The 18,177-nt window shown below is 41.3% G+C and overlaps 1 protein-coding gene across 1 annotated transcript in view; it reads left to right on the top strand.

Moving 5' to 3' along the window:
- The window catches only part of LOC135493214 (torsin-1A-like), a 120,558-nt gene that overhangs the window by 33,067 nt on the left and 69,314 nt on the right, over nt 1-18,177 (top strand). Inside the window, exons 2-3 of the mRNA XM_064780313.1 lie at nt 9,879-9,952; nt 13,083-13,274. Of these exons, the coding sequence (XP_064636383.1) occupies nt 9,879-9,952; nt 13,083-13,274 (266 nt within the window). The remainder of the gene's footprint in view (nt 1-9,878; nt 9,953-13,082; nt 13,275-18,177) is intronic.

Here is an 18,177-nt window from a genome sequence, read left to right as displayed (position 1 = left end):
CACATCCCTTGCCCCACGATATTGGTTATGAGGTGTCCTATAGTCCCATCTTGGTTCAGGGACACCAAGCCATGAGGACAGTTATATCCCTTGCCCATGATATAGGTTATTGGGTGTCCTATACTTGTCCCATCGAGGTTCAGGACACCAAGACGAGCGAGATGGTCACATCCCTTGCCCATGATATAGGTTCTGACATATCCTATACAGAGCCCTATACTGCTTGTCTCATCTTGGTTCAGGGACACCAAGCTGGGTGTGTGACGGTCACATCCCTCGCCTATATGTTGGTTATGACATGTCCTATACCACTTTTCGTATCGGTTCAACGGGACTATTTGCATCATAAGGTGACTATTTGCATGTGTGACTATGTCTTCAGTTTGCATCATAACTTCTATACTATTACTTATCTGGCATTCCAGTACAGTCTGCATCATAACTTCTATATGGATCTGGTCTTCAGTGTAGTATAAAGAAGGTAGGTTTAGTTGTGATTTTGAACACAAGGTACAGCCAATCATCATTTTAACCCCCACACATATATCACTATCAGGTTAAACCTTTTTTGGCTAAAGAATTGCATCAGATTTATAACACTTTATAGGTACCATCTCTTATGAGGGAATGATATATCTTTCAAAAGCACATGAAAAAAGTGCCATGAGGAATCAGTAAAAAAAGGACCAGTGAATTTACTTTTTTTCAAGGAAAACCCCATTTTATTATGAAAATACATAGCTAAGTCAGAAGTCATGGATATAATTGTCATTTTCTGAAGATTTAGTGCATCTGCTGAAACTTAAAGGGAGTGTAAACAATCATCAACGTTTGCACAGAAAAATGCCATCATTCAAAGTCATCCTTTAGCTAACTTTGTAATGCTGGCCCAGGCGTACTATTCAAGATGGCAGCCAAAATATAATACACAAAACTTGGTTCACGCCAAGTTGATTCTAATCAGTACATATAATCCTAATTACTACAGCAAAACTGAGGGCATACATGGGTGAATTCAGGCCTATTATGTAATCTTCGCACGTTCCGAAAGCTGTCTGGGGTGAGAAACTGGGCTGTTTATTAGGATAGCAATTAACACTTCGGTGTCGCACCTCCCAGTAGAGCGTAATCTGGTAAAACTTGTATTTCAATTCTTGCTGAAACAGCTGTGAGAACCGTCTTCAATTGACCTGATCCGAGGTGCGGTTACGCTGCACTCTCGAGTCACTTGAAGTGGGTTGGAGCCACTTCAAGACGCTTAATCTCTAGTGTAGAACTGTACTGGCCTCGAGTCACTTTGCGCACGGTACTAAAATCGAGAAGCGTGGTATATCATGATATAGCAGTTCATGAAAACACGCGGCAGAATCATATAGATAACAGGAGTGTCAGTGTACAGTTTATAGCTTTGTTTGATTGATCTCAATTTTGTGTCTATTACATTGATTATTTACTCGCAATGGCTACTCGTGGAGCAGAAGTTAGCCGAGGGTTCAGTTGCAGCGACCAGGAAACTACAGCAGTACCAAAACGCAACTTTCAAACCTCCACCGAAAAAAAGAGTCACATGCGCCACCAAGCGACGGGTGAGTTGTTTAAGTTGCCTGAACTGACCTGAGGTCAGCGACTTGATCCGTCTCTGTGTAGACAGCGCAAAGCCAATTACAGGTGATCTGGCTTCAAGTGGCTCGAGGTGAGGAGAGTTGTAAAAGCAACTAATATTTCGCTTATTAATATTAGAGACTTGTTTTCGATAATATTTTTATGGTAGGTACTCCAAGCAAGGATACATCAGATGTCATACCGACTTTGGTTTGACCTATGTACTATACATGTAGCATGTTTCTTAACCAGGATGAATTCCTAACCACCAAATATCTATACGGTGAGCACAATGGCCCTTGGTCGTTTCATTGGTGTTTTTCTTGTGAAGCAGCCATTCTCGCAGGCCTCAAGTAGCACTATCGAGGGCAGGCTGCTCGGTAAATCGGAAGGCCTGATCAGATTCTTCGCAGTCTGTGAAAATTTGCCATATGAATAAAAACTAGCATTTGCTTTCTCTACAGATTTTGAAGCATTTGCTTGTACTCGTATGAATAAAACCGTAGCAAATGCTCAGAAATTTAAGTCTTTGCTTCAAGTCAAAGCAAACGCTTTTTAGCTTCTAAACTTTGCTTCGAAAGGGAGGTAATACTTGTCTTCATAGGAGTAAAGCATAGCATATGCTTTCTACTTGATAGGTAATGCTTCGATTTTTCAAGGTTGCTCCTGAGGTGGCTAGAAAATTGAAGTAAGAGGTTTGTCAACTTTGAATGGCTGATTTTATGCGTTTTGGTCTCGAAAATTGTATTTGTCATGTCACGTAGATGCATATCATTCACTGCATCCATTCTATGAGGCCACGTGTAGCGGAGGTCATAGAATTTAACAAATTATTCGGAGGACACTCGAGATGTGTCTTTGTGCACGAAAGACCAAATGTTAAGTGTTTCTTCATAATCTGTGAGAACTCATGTTTCCGGTCTGGCAAGGTGGAGGACATATTTAGCTCACCTGGGTGAGCTTATGTCGTCACGTCTTGTCCGTCGTCTGTCGGGCCGTCCGTCGGGCCATCCGTCCGTTCGTCCGGCAACAATGGTGGCACATTTGCTCACCATTGAGTCTAGGTTGAAACTTGGTGTGCGGATGTCTTATGACAGCATGACCTGACATACCGAAAATCATTGCAATTTGATCTACTTTCTGGGCTCCAGGCGGCCATCTTTGAAAACCTTATTTTGTCAATATCTCATGAATGCTGATAGCTAGGATCTTTTTCTGTGGATACCTCTGAAGAGACTACATGACATAATACCCGGGTTTTTGAATTGACCTATTTTTCAAGGTTACAAAGGTCAAACTCTATAATTTCACCGCAGGTGGCACGTTTCGTCATCACTTGTTGTAGACTCTTTAAATTTGGTATGTAGACACTTATTGAGCATCTCTACATGTTGACCAAAAAGTAGGTCAATGTGACCAACTTTGTTTTGGCTCCAGGCAGCCATCTTGGAAAACCTTATTTTGTCAATATCTCATGAACGCTGATAGCTAGAACAATGAAATTGTTACTGTCAATACTTCTGATGAGACTACATGACATAATATGTGGGTTTCTGATTTGACCTACTTTTGAAGGTCACAGAGGTCAAACTCTAAAATTTCAGCGAAGGTAGCACGTTTTGTCATTAATTATCCTAGACCCTTGATATGTAGACACCTTTACAAAAATTCAGGTCAATGTGACCTACTTTTAAGGTGTAAATAGGTCAGGTCATGACATAACATTCAATGTCAGTTATATCAAGAAACCTTCACTTTGTGATCTTCAAAGGTGAATTATTGATTGATATGATCAAGATTGACAGAGAGCTTGTAACATTTTAACCTTGACCTAGTTTCCAAGGTCAGAAAGGTCATATATTCACTACTATTTGTCTGAGATTCTTCAAATTTTATATGGAGACACCTAATGGGATCTATACAAGTTGACCCAAATAAGGTCAATTGTGACCTAGTTTAACAAGTTGCAGAAGTCAAACTCTAAAAGTGTCATTGACGTGCCACATTTTTTCATATCTAAAAGTCAATTTAACCTCCATATGTCATTTCATCTGCAATTTAATGATTCCCAGGTGAGCACAATGTCCCCAGGACATTTCATTTTCTCTCCAAGTAATCATTCCAAAACAATTGCAAAGGGACTCTCCCTTAGCAGTAGAGGCTCTATGATGTATAACAAGGCAAATTATTAAATGGATGCACGCAGGACTTCCCCAGTTAGATGAGAGATGAGTCGGATGATGATGAAGGGAGAATGTGTGTCAACGAGGACAGAACACTTAGCACTTTTGCCAACAGTATTTCATCAGGAGACCTCTTGACCCCCCCCCATCCCCGAATACTATGGTCAGTTCTGTACTCCTCTCCCACACACATAACTCAAAAAATGTGGTCATTTATAGGTGCCAAATGAAAAGCCCTGAAGTTCAGGATGCTTTACCTCCTTCTAACAATGCCAAAACCACAAGATGAAATAGATTACCAGCACTGATCATTCATTAGAAATATGACATCAGGACTGACCTTCAAGCATCTGCTAGAAGATTTTTAGCAAAGCATCTGCAGTGAAAGGTCCACATTATTCATACGAAAACAAGCATAATCTTCTACTTTTAGCAAATATTGCCTCTACTAGAAGGATTTGCTTCCAAGGAAGTGCTAGTTTTTACCCCTCAGCCCAAATGGGCTAGAGAGGTATTGTCGTCACGTGCGCCGTCCGTCCAGGCGGGCGGGCGTCTGCTACTTAGTTTCCGTCGATTTCTAGGAGAATGGCTTTGACAATCAATTCAATTTTTGGTATGTACATTGGGGGTGACTAGACGAAGGTTCCTTTCGAAAACGGGCTTGTTCCGATTATCAATATGGCCACCAGGGCGGCGTGCTTGAAATCGGTTTCCGTCGATTTCGAGGAGAACCGTTCGTCCAATTAAATTCATTTGTGGTATGTACTTTGAGGGTGACTAGAGGAAGGTTCCTTTCGAAAACCGGCTTGTTCTGATTCTCAATATGTTCATCAGGGCAACGTGCTTGAAATCGGTTTCCGTCAATTTCGAGGAGAACCGTTCGTCCGATCAAATTCATTTTTGGTATGTACGTTGGGAGTGACTAGAGGAAGGTTCCTTTCGAAAACCGGCTTGTTCTGATTCTCAATATGGTCACCACGGCAACTACTTGAAATCAGTTTCCGTCAATTTCGAGGAGAACGGCTTGGAGGATGGAATCAATTTTTAGTGGGTGTAAGCCTAATGCAGTTTTGTAAGGGGAAGGTTCCTTTCGAAAATCAGCGCGATTCGAAATTCAATATGGCCGCCACGCTCACATCCTCAAAATAGGTTTCCACAATTTTAATTTCCCATATGCAAACTAGCCACTCCACTAAGCCAACTTCACCATTAACTCACCTTCAACCTTAATAGGCTGAGGGGTTATGCTCGCTTTGCGATGCTATTTTTATTCATATGTCCCATTGATTCTCCAGGGTGACTGTTCGGTAGAGAAAATTAATATTTTTATTTTGAGACCAAACATTTGAAGATATGATAATTTTGTCTGATTGCTTCACAATCGTCACGAATGACAAATTTTTATCAGACATATTTGAACCATTCGGGGATTTACATAGTTTCACTGCAGCTTTAATTGTAGGATAAAACACTGAGATTTCGATGCACACTTGAAAAAATGGATCAGGTTATCATATTATAGTAAATGCCGGTAGGAAGTTGACCTGGATTTGTTAGAATGACCTAAAAAGTTATGTACATTTTGTATGTGTTTTCCTGTACATTTGAACCTTCAAATTTACCTTGATTTCTGTGTTTTCTTTATGCATTCCTTTGACATAATTGAGAATGCCTATAGAGCTTAGACTGAATTTCATGATTAAGTCTTATATTTACATCCTTTTAAATGACGTGGCAATGTACGTATACTTACCTTGGGAACATGAAATCCACAGGGGCTGGGTGCACTGATGAAAGCTTCATGGAGCTGAAGACCATTAATAATGCACTCTGAAGTTGGTGCGGGGCCCTAGGCCCAAATGGCTGTGACAAAAATCGAACACTTACGAAGATGGGAGAGTGTGAGACTTCCTCATTACAGGCACTACAGATGTGCAGTGCCAAAGTCAGAGCGCCCTGGGGTGTTCCCAGACAGTGGACACCAAGGAAATAATAACAAATGATGTTGACGTGGCAATTTGGTGTCCACTGCACCTGCATGACCGCAACTGAATGAAGAGATCTTTCAGGGACTGTCTGACAGCTGTGATTGTTGACCCGACGTCATGACATCATGATGACGTCATGGCATCCTTGTGACGTCATCAGTGACATCGTAGCCTGAGCCTACATGCTCTGTTGCTCATGGCAACAAGAGAGGACCAAAATGAAGGATTTTGGCTACTGGGCACCGTGCACTGATGGTATGAAGCAACAATGTGTGCCTGATAGGTCATGAAGGTGCAGGAAATGCGGTTTAGTCAAGAGAGACTCATCAGATGCGTGTGGCAACAAAGAAATACGGTTGGATATACAGAGGTATCCTGATAGCTGGACCGCAAGGAGTCAATTTCTCCCCTTGATTGACCTAGAGTAGATCTTGGTCAGTCCATCCAGGCAGTATGGCCTGCTGAAGGGCGGTCTGAGCCAAGCAGTTGGCAAAAAGTGGGTCTAGATGGTTAAAAGTTTAACCTGTGTGCCTAAAGAAGACACATGTAACCGGAGAGGTTGAAACAGCTGGACAGTAAAGGAATTAAGTATACGGAGGGAAATAGTATCTAAATGACGTGGCAATGTACGTATACTTACCTGGGGAACATGAAATCCACAGGGGCTGGGTGCACTGATGAAAGCTTCATGGAGCTGAAGCCCATTAATAATGCACTCTGAAGTGAGTGCGGGGCCCTAGGCCCAAATGGTTGCGACAAAAATCGAACACTTACGAAGATGGGAGAGTGTGAGACTTCCTCATCACAGGCACTACAGATATGCAGTGCCAAAGTCAGAGCGCCCTGTGGTGTTCCCAGACAGTGGACACCATGAAGCTTTCATCAGTGCACCCAGCCCCTGTGGATTTCATGTTCCCAAGGTAAGTATACGTACATTGCCACGTCATTTAAATACTATTTCCCTCCGTATACTTAATTCCTTTACTGTCCAGCTGTTTCAACCTCTCCGGTTACACATGTCTTCTTTAGGCGCACAGGTTAAACTTTTAACCATCTAGACCCACTTTTTGCCAACTGCTTGGCTCAGACCGCCCTTCACATGACCGCCAGACCCCGTTAGCGAAAGATGAGCAAAATAGGTGGAATGCCTCTCAGCTGGATGTTTATAATAGGTCAGATAAGCTGATTGATTGCACTCCAAGGCCTTCCTCTGAGACATCTGCTATTGCACTACAGACACCACCTGCTGTGTTAGGTTTACCTGTCTTACTGGGTTCATTACACTTGGTGCAATATGGGTATGTGGATTAGTGGATTAGATCGAATGCACTCAATGTGTTGCTGAATTCTTGCCATGAATTGTTATATAATGTTATATAATGATGAGTCATGGATTGGTCAAGGAACAGTTGCTTCAATGATTGTGATGCAGAGAAGCAGTGTATGCTTCTGCATTGGTTTCTATCTGATGTCCATGAAATTTCGTTCAAAGTCACTCTACAAAGGCTTGTGGTATTCGACTCGACGACGCGATGGCTCGATGACGCGATCGTTGTTATGGATTTTGCTAAAATACGGAATCCCATGATCCTGGTCTCCGGGCTACCGCTCCAATAGCAGAGGTTTTAGCTCGGCCTTCCCATACCCAGCTACGGTATGTGGAAGGATGTGCCCCCCCCCCCAGCAATGGCCACTGAAGATTGGTCCCCGCAGTTGATTTTGTTATTAAAGGACTCGCGGAAGTTTCATAGCATGCAAAATGACCGGAGATTTAATTGACACACAAGCTTCTAGTGGCCAATGTCAGATGTCATGTGGTAGTCTGTCAACAATCTTAATTTCGCACATGTGCAGTTTTTTAGACTCAGTCACTCAGTCCCTCTTCCGTCCCTTGACATCTGCCCCCCCCCCCAAGACATCAGCCCCTATAGGACATTTTAATATTGCCCCCTACATGGCGCATGGTTTTATCAAAAATGCGAACTTGTAGGAAACGAAAAATGGTCGTATCAGATACGGTGAAAACAGCTGGAAAGGGGTTGGTAATGATCGGTTCTTTTTTATTTTCCTCCACTTATGATTCTATGTATAAATTACAGTCCAAGCAGTGATATTCTTTAAAAAAATTCCAACTTGATCGCGTCATCGAGTCATCGCGTCGTCGAGTCATCGAGTCGAATACCACAAGCCCTCTACAAACCCTTGGCAGATTTGAAGCAATATTCCTGTTTGTCACTGTTACAATACACCTTGGGATTTCACCCCAGACTGACCATAAAATTCCTAGCCCAAGGTCTGCATGGTCTGTGTGTTAACAGAACAGGTAAAGATGAAACAGCATGCTTCATGCTAAACTGGACATTGCACGATAGGCAGTATATATACACCTGATGCATTGCAATTTTTTTAGCTTAAGTTGAAATTGGACGGATAGTTCTGACCTGGCTACAGGGAGTCTGTGTCATTGAGTAGGCCACGCAATAGCATACATTATATAGGCCGCAGGGATGTGTACTATTTTCAAGTTAGGTCGAGATAGAGGCAAGGCTCCTCTCCTAAGAGTAAGAATGGGGGTGGTCAAATTCGGATGGATGACAGTGAGTCCAGGGTAATCTAGTTGTACCCCATTCTGTCCCACCGCTTTGCACACGATCGCTCTTCGCAGGGCGGAACAATATTGTTTAAAGCCTTCAAGGCCCCTACGTCATTATTGTTTACAGGCCTAACTTAAAAAGCAAGGTACATGTTTTAACCAGTCTGATTAAAAACTATGAAAAAAAAGAAATGTTTTTTTCACATAGGCCTACTATAAACAAACAGTCCAAAAAAGCAGTTACATCCTGCACCATGATCAACTACAATATTGCAATATAGAAACAAGCATCCGACAGGACCAATCAGGTCTTCATCTGAAGCATTGCCATTAGGCCTACATTGAGTACACTCTGATGTTGTCAGATGATGTGCCACTTACACTTTACAGGCAGGAGTAATGATAACAAATTCCGTAACACCTGCTGTGGTAGGTCAGCTAGATTGCGCTAATCTCTGATCACGCCTGATTACCCTAATAACAACATCATCGGACAATTCAAAGAGAAACTCAAACCTCACGGCCTCAATGCATTGCCTTTGCAACCTGAGGTTCGCTTTTTGACCTTCGCTTACGGGATCTGGCTGTAATGAGCAGGCCATACTGCCTGGATGGACTGACCAAGATCTACTCTAGGTCAATCAAGGGGAGAAATTGACTCCTTGCGGTCCCGCTATCAGGATACCTCTGTATATCCAACCGTATTTCTTTGTCGCCATCTGATGAGTCTCTCTTGACGTGCACCTTCATGACCTATCAGGCACACATGGTTGCTTCAGACCATCAGTGCACGGTGCCCAGTAGCCAAAATCCTTCATTTTGGTCCTCTCTTGTTGCCATGAGCAACAGAGCATGCAGGCTCAGGCTACGATGTCACTGATGACGTCACAAGGATGCCATGACGTCATCATGATGTCATGATGTCGGGTCAACAATCACAGCTGTCAGACAGTCCCTGAATGATCTCTTCATTCAGTTGCGGTCATGCAGGCGCAGTGGACACCAAATTGCCACTTCAACATCATTTTTTATATTTACATCCTTGAACAGAATGGGTGTGGATCAACGGCCCCGATACCTGCCGTCCATTGATGAACTCGTACTTCTTGTCTCAGTGCAGACGTAAATGAAAGCATCAAGTCGAAAAATTGTTTTTCCTGCCTAAAGCAGTTTTCCCTGAAAATTCTAAAATCTTGACTTTACCGATCGAAACCATACTAAAAACAGCCTAAGAAAAATGATTTCGGTATGATGTAAAATAACGGTTCGCCTTCGTGTCAGGCGATATATCAAATCTCACCCCTCAGTGTGCTTTCTATATGCATAGTCAAAACCCCCCCTTCCTGTGTATGTCGATGTTATACTTATTACGATCCCTTAGTAGCCATATTCACACAACCAGTGATACCAGTCTGTCAGGCCTCTACATGTAGTTTATTCCTATGTGGTAGATCCATCACACTGTAAACTTCTAAATGTGCACCAGCAACTAGTTGTTATTTTAAATTTCAGGTTTGAGTGCAGCGCTTACCAAAAAGTTGCATGGCCAGCACCTTGTTATTGGACCTCTGGTGAAGGCAGTTCGGGTAAGGAATCAAATTGGGCAACAGTTTCACAGGTCGTTGCCTACTTTATCTCATCTTGGCGTTTTTGCTCACCATAGTTAGGTCAAGACAATACAGCATTGTCTGGCATCCCGCGTCGTCATCGTCATCCCTCGTTGACCATTGTCATTGTCTGTATCCTGTTTCAAAAACAGGAGCATGTTTCTTAACTGCTAAAGCTCTGAACTATGAACTTGAAACTTAGTTCACATGACCCCCTACATCAGATTTAACCTCTGACGCTGAACAGAGGTCAAATGGTGTAAATTTGCCGTTTGAGTCTAACTATGGCTGGTGCTTGCATACTGATGCACTGGTGGTGGGCCTCCCTACCTGTGGCCTATCTGAAAAGAATTGAAGAATAGATTTATCTAAGGTTCTCAATTGACATTAATGTATGTGCTTACATACACATCTTCCTGGTGGGATGATATCTTTTTGTGAAGTTGAGATGATAGGACATCTTCCCACACTGCCATTAAGATGGTCGTATACAGAAAAATCTGCACAACGTCACAACAGCCTGTGTGTCTGCTGTGCTTTTCCTGTTCCGCCACACTCTGGTACTTTTTTTTCTTCAAATATTAAATTCCAAAAGTTTTGATATCACATTTTCCAATGTTACCTTGTACATTTCTATTGTTAGATGCCCTATTCTTGGACATCAATAATACATCGTAAACAATCACTAATAACAAATAACGGTTCTAACCCCAACCCCAATCCTCTGTCACCTATATCAGCGACTTCGAAACCTCAACTGTCATTTATTTAATTTGTTCGTTATTTTTTTCTCACCGTAGGGGAGTCTATACAACACCAGTGTCCGATAACATCTGTAATCCGTCGTTGTCGTTGTCTGTATCCTGTTTTAGGTCAAAAACAGTGGCAGGTTTCTTAACCTCCCCCCTCCCCTCCCCCCCCCCCCCCCCCCCCGTTTTGGTGACTCTGACCTTCAGTCCAATCTGATTCTCCACTTGGCCACCAGGGGCCAAAAGTTAAAACCTAAAAAGTATGATATGTCGCTTATAAGCAACTTGTTTTTCGCTAAAATGTTTAAGGTAGGTACTCCTAGCAAGGATACATCACATATCATATGGGTTTTTGATTTGAGCTAATTTTCAAAGTCGCAGAGGTCAAATTGCATCAATTGGTCGTTTGAGGGTAACTACATGTATGGCACGTTTCTTAACCGCTGTAACTTGACATTTAAATCAGATAACCTCTGACACCGAATTTTGGTCCGATATGATTCTGGACTTGGCCACCAGGGGTCCAAAAGTTAAAACCTAAAAAGTGTGAAATCGCAATCGCACAAATTTTTATGGTAGGTACTCCTAGCAAAGATTCATCATATATCAAGCGGGTTTTTGATTTGACGTAACTTTTAAGGTCGCAGAGGTCAAATGCGTAAATTGGCCATTCGAGTGTAACTGTGGCACGTTTCTTAACTGCTGAAGCTATGAACTTGAAACTTAGTACACATTACTCCCTAAATAAGATAACATCTGACACCAACTTTCGGTCTCATCTGATTCTCGACTTGGCCATTGGGGCCAAAACTAAAAAAGGTACAAAGTGCAATATTACGCTTATTAGTGTCTTGTTTTCAATGATATTTTATGGTACTCCAAGCAAGGATACTTCACATATCCTACGGGTTTTTGATTTGACCTAATATTCAAGGTCACAGATGTCAAATGGGGTAAATTAGTCGTTTGTGTGTAACTATGGCACTTTCCTTATCCACTATTCAAGCTATGATCTTGAAACTTTGTTCACAGCACCTCCAGGTCAGGTGACCTCTGACAATAAATTGATGTCCGCTCTGGTTCTTAACTTGGCCACCAGGGGGCCAGAAGTGGAAACCTAAAAAGTGTGATATATTTATCACCTAAGAGTGAGTCGTTTTCAATAAACAATTCTGGTAGGTTCTCCTAGCAAGGATGCATCTCATATCATACGTTTTTTTTTATTCACCACTTGGCCACCAGATGGCCAAATCGTAAAGCCAAGTCTCCCAAAGTCATTTGCAATCAAAAAATACTAGTACCAGATGATAACTTGTATCTCCACATTTATTATGTTCAGTTCTTCAAAAGATATGTCTTTTTCACATCAGTTTTACTTACCACCATGACATTTTGAATTAGGGGTAATCAAGTGGTCAAACTCACCACCACCATCATCACACCTGACGTCAGGGAGATCAAATTTCAGTCCGGTTCGATTCCCGATTTTGCAACTAGAAGCTATATTATATATCCCCCTAAATAAGGGCTTGATCATCACCAAATTTTTATCTTAGGTACATGTAATATATATGACACATAACATATCACACAGGTTTCAATTTGACCTACTTTTCAAGGTCACTGGGCTCTAATAACGTATATTGGCTGATGGTGGCATGTTACATAACTACTGGCGCTCTTGACCTGAAACTTGGTTCACGTGAAGGTCTATGTTATGAAACATTGCAGACTAAATTTCGGCTTGGTTCGATACCTGGTTTGGCTGCCAGGTAGCTAAAATCAAAAACACTGAAACTGTTTGATCGTTGGTAAATTTTATCATATGACTTGAAACTTGGAACATATGTTCCACTGTGTACTGACACCTCGGAGACCAAAAGTTTGGTCGGTTCGTTTCTTGAGTTTTTCCCGAGGTGGCGGAAACCGAAAAAAACAGAAAGTGCTATATCCCTGAATGCGGGCTCAATCATCACCAAATTTTATTGATAGGTACATGTAATGAGGATACATGACATATCACAAGGGTTTCATTTGACCTACTTTTCAAGGTCACACAAATCAAATGGCATAAATTGGCCGATTGTGGCATGTTTCGTATTTTACTGGAGCAATTGAGTTGAAACTTGGTACATATGTAACCCTACGTTATGAAATCTTGCAGTTCCGGTTCGTTTCCTGGTTTAGCCACCATGTGGTTAAAGTCAAAAAGTGAGGACTAAGGCCTAGCTCTAGACGAGGTGTTTATTAAAAAGCCTGCTACATGTAGTAGGATAGGAGACCGCTGCCACTGAGATGAAATTCAAAATTTTGTCTCCTGTTGCCTCATCCAATCTGAAGATCCTTCTGTCTTTTTACAGGGTCATGTTACTAATTCTAACCCAAGTAAAGCTCTAGCGATCTCCCTTCACGGATGGACAGGCGGAGGAAAAAACTTTGTTTCACAAATTCTGGCGAATCACTTATATACTAAAGGGACAGAGAGTAGACACCATCATCTCTTTGTTGCCACGCTTCATTTTCCACATGAGAGTAAAATAGAAACTTATAAGGTCAGTATGTTTTCAGCAATGTGTTTCCAGTACTTTGTTGTCCCCCGAAGTTTGTAGAGGAGGACATGGAATGGTATGTGGCACCAGCTTTGGGCTCATTTCAAAATTGTAGCTTCTAAACGACACAAGCAATCCAATCTAAATTTAGTGGAAGGTGTGAAGGACATCTGAAGATGAGTCTCGCCAAAAATCGCCAGACTCATATTTTCCCTTCCGCTCTGTCACTTCTCAACGACAAAATATTTTGACATGAAATTTGGTGTGCTAATAGAGGGCGAGCCAAAGGTATGTCGCGCCGAAGAATCGGTCGAGTTTGATTCTCAACTTGGCCACCAGACGGCTAAAACAAAGAACACCAAAAAAGGTAGAACTCGCTTAAATATTTGTGATGTTCATCATACTGACCATTCAAAGGATCAAAAGTTTTTACATTAGGTTTTTAGCCCCGTTATCTCAGAAACTGGCAACCATTTGTTGAATTTTTCACTGAAGCCCTTCCACTTTGCCAATCCGTATTTTTACCTTAACTGGTCTTGTAAGTTGTACCTTAACCCTATAACACCTAGAGCCAATGCCAGTTCAAGTGCTTATTCCCCTAGGCCCCTGAACTTCCAAATAATGTATTACAAGTCCCGTTTATTTGAAAGAAGATGAAATTTCCTATTAGATAGGGTACATCCAAATCGGAATCAAACAAACGATCCATTTCAGCAATTCGAATGTCCAACATGCATTTAATGGCTTGAAGAGAAACAAAAACTTAATCGTCAAATATCTCAAAAACTTCTACGGCAACCACCATTGTTCATCTGGGCATTTGAAAGCTTAAGTTTCATAGATTTATAATAGGTGGCGCTCTGAAGGAGATCGGTAGCTAAGCACGCGAAATTTGAATATGGGTCTTGGGCGTCATATGGGTGTTTGGGCGTCATCGGGTGCCTCGAGTGAGATCGGCAGCAGGCGTCATCAGGCGCCTCCAGGTGTTATAGGGTTAAGATCTTCTTGATCTTGCTCTCTAATTGTTCTGGATTATGAACGTAACTCAATATGTGCTTGTAGAAATATCCTTGAATTTCTTCTTTGTGATGTTGTTCAAGCTTGTAGACGATAGGGTGTGTGAATATGATCTTTCTGATTTGGAAGACTTCCTTGGTGTAATTAGGAAGGTAGCCTTTGCCGAAAATAGACTTGTACTGAAATTCTTTCACTGTCACCTGCTTTGTACTTTGGTTCACCAAAGGTTTCTTTGAGGTGCAGTCCATACAGGTTGTACCATACTGTTCATTCATTTTCCATCTTTCTGGCATGTACTGGTTTCATTACTCCTAGCATTATACTTGTGGCGCAGGCTGGGCCATTCCATTGATTGCATGGGCTGAAAGATTGAACTGCAATGAAAATCAAATGCAATATCAAAGGGGCCATATCAGAAAGACAAGTTAGGGGTCCGTCCACAGCTAGACCATGCAAAAGGTGATAAAGTGGGGGTCATCTATTTCGCTGAAATTTTTACCATTGATTAGTCTTATGATAAGGTTACCAATGGTAGAGTATTTTTCCGAAAAAATATTCAGGCATGAATGGGAGGCAAAAACGTTTTTCAGCGATTTCAGGAGAAATGACACCATTTTATTGACTAAAAATACACTGACTTCATCTGTCAATTTCACTCACAATTTTCAGACTTTTACACTAAAATGAAAGTACAGGTCTTAGACAGTATTTCTGGAAAGTCGACATTTATAGAAATATTTATTTATCAACCCATATGGGGGCACCTCCGGAGTATGCCGTAGCCTTTTAAAAAGCTGAAAACGGGCACCTACGGCTAAAAACGTTGTATGCATGACCCCCTAGGTCAGATGACCTTTGAAACTCAATTTCGGTCCGGTCTGATTCTTGACTTGGCCACTAGGGGGTCAAAACTGAAAACATAAATAGTGAGAGTAGAGAAACCCAGATTCATGCGCTCAGTTCATCTACGTACGGTAGACATTTTGACAGAAACCAGGGTGAGTTTTCTCTGTATTTTCTCTTGATTTGCTAGGTACAATTGGCCATGACAACTGTTATTTGAAAAGTCATAGTATAGAATGACTCCCACAGCTTGTTTACATGGGAAGTGTTACCGTTTTTGGCTTTCTGTCTCGTTAAATTTGCTCAGTCATTGAGTCGAAGTCGAAGATCAAAACACACATGAACGCCCTAGTACATTTTATACACAAAACGGTGTTGCAAAAACTTCTTCCCAATCATCAGAATGAAATAATCGTAATACTTCACAATTATCTATTACACATAGATATAACAACTACAGGAGAATGACTTTGAAATCCAGACAAAACTTTGTTATAAGAATAGCCTCTTTGTATTTATAAACATCACCGACGTAATCAAAACAAACCCGAACGCTAGATGAACAAACATGGCGGACCGCTTCACAAGAAGTCGACGTTTTCTCATGTTTCTTGTCAAAATAACAATGATATTGTACACCTTTGATAGTTACACTGGTCAGAGTACGCAAATAATAGCGACGAAGTAGTCTGCTGGAATTGCGAGGTATTTTTAACGGACAATAAAACTGCCATTCTCAGTCTATGCTGATACGGAAAACCGTGAGGAGCTGCATGAACTGGGCCTACATTATTTACCATACATTACAGTTAGATACCGGTACATGAACAAATGCAATACACTGCAACATATGTACAGGGAAGTAAAGTATGCATTGCAAGCCATGTGTCCAAACTCTACCAAGGTGAACGTCAGTAAATAAGGGTGAACTTTTTCAAATTTATTAACTTTATTTTATCCCCCGCCCCCCCCCCCCCAGCCGTTTCACTAGTTTTTCACAAAAGTTTTGATCTTTTTTTGTACATTTATGTTTTACCTTATCACCAACAGCAAGCCATACAGGGTTGTATTGTATATCCTCTCACGGTTTTCGCGTATCAGCACAGACTATTCATTGTTTTTGTAACATAATCGGGAATGTTGATAATAAATATCTTATTTTGATAGTGTTTTTTTACAAAGTGATATTTTTTCTCATGTTTACAGGATTATGCAGTCTATAATCTACGAGTCATTCCGGTGGTCTCCACTGGCAAAGTGGTGTTGCTGTGCATGCTGTGGAACTGGTGACACGAAACCAGTCACCCAGTCAGCCATGAGATTGACAGGATCGGGAAAGAAGACGCTGTATCTTAGCTGATTTGTCCTTCACGGTTGGTCTTGTTTTACTGTATTATACAAGTTGATTGAATAAAGAAGCCTTGAATTTTAATAGGCATCTTTGAATTTTTATTTATTATAATATTAGAAAATAAAGCTTGCCTATTAAACCTAAACTCTTGAACATGCAACCTTTAATCCTTATACTAGTGTCATGCTCGACCTTAGGTCGAGTCAAAATTCCTACCCCTTTACTGTCGTGCTCGACCCTGGGTCAAGAGAGAGGGAAATGCCTCAGAAAATAAATTATCCACGGCGCAATTGGAGTCCTTTATGTTTAGTTTATCTGCCAGTGTAAAGACGGCACTGCGTCTGATAATGTGACACCAGGAAACCAAATTGTTTCTACATGAAAATTTCCCACAACTTGCAACTGAAAGTCGAGCACCTTTTCAGAAGAGGTCAGGCAAGGGGTATGGTGATGTAAGAGACGTCATCATGCTTCATGTCACAATCAAGTAAGATACCGCATTGTCGCCTGAATGATATGAGACAAGAGGGTGATGTCACAATCAAGTAAGTGACCACATTGTAGCCTGATCGATAAAAGAGAAGAGCATGATGTATGAGACGTTATCATGCCTGATGTCACAGTCAAGTAAGACTTTGTTGTAGCCTGATTGATATAAGAGAATGAAAGAGACGACATTATGCATCATGTCACAATCGAGTAAGAGACCGCATTGTAGCCTGATTGATATGCGAGTAGAGAGGGTGATGTTAGAGATGGCATCATGCCTCACGTCACAATCTAGAGACTGCATTGTGGGAGGGAATAGGGCAGTGTCACAAGAACTAATCTAAGCTCGAGGTAATGAAGGAGAGATTTGCACTGACATACTTTTATGACCTTCTGCCCTACTTTAAGACTGTTATAGCTAAAGTAGTCGTGTTTGGTATCGAACTAAAGATAATGAACAGTAGGTTTGTGCTAACCCATTTTCATTACCAACTGACCTACTTGGAGACGGTTACAGCGAAAGGTGTCATCCGTGTTTGATATCAAACTAAAAGTGTTTAAGTGTAGGTTTACCCTGATATACTTTTATGACTCACTAAACAACTTGAACACCGTCTGTTCGACGTAATCGGATATAACTCGGCAATCTGTAGATTATATCATTTAATAAACTCAATATTCATTCATTACAAAAACTTTCGTCCTCATCATTTCGTGCTCATTTCCAGCAACGCCGTGACGTTCCATCCACGCCGTGAGGTAGTTGTTGTTTTAGCAGCGACAACAACCGACCAACTAAAAAGCGCCTACTAGCGACCAAATGCATCTGAACAGCCTCCCCTCCTTGGGGTTTCCCTGACAAAGCTCAACCTTACAAAAACACATCTTGATCTCCAGGCTAACTGAATGATTTAAAAGTACTCCTGTTAGCACTTAAAACTGTCCACACACTTATTTTGAAAGTCCAACTATAACAGTATAACTATTGAAAAACAATTCACAGTTCTCCTCTGAGAATGAATCACTAGTAGATACAGGTCCTTGATTGCAGTGGAAGACTAATTACTCTCTTTAAAGGCAAACTCCCTTATAAAATTGTCCTCAATGCTACACCATTGCAGTACACTGGATGTGTAGCAAATCTCAATGAAAAATGTCCATGAAATAACTATATCATGTTTAGTTCCATGAGAACACAAACATGTG

Source organism: Lineus longissimus, chromosome 9 (assembly GCF_910592395.1).
Source record: "Lineus longissimus chromosome 9, tnLinLong1.2, whole genome shotgun sequence".
NCBI lineage: Eukaryota > Metazoa > Nemertea > Pilidiophora > Heteronemertea > Lineidae > Lineus > Lineus longissimus.
This window is presented reverse-complemented; position numbering and strand designations above follow the sequence as displayed.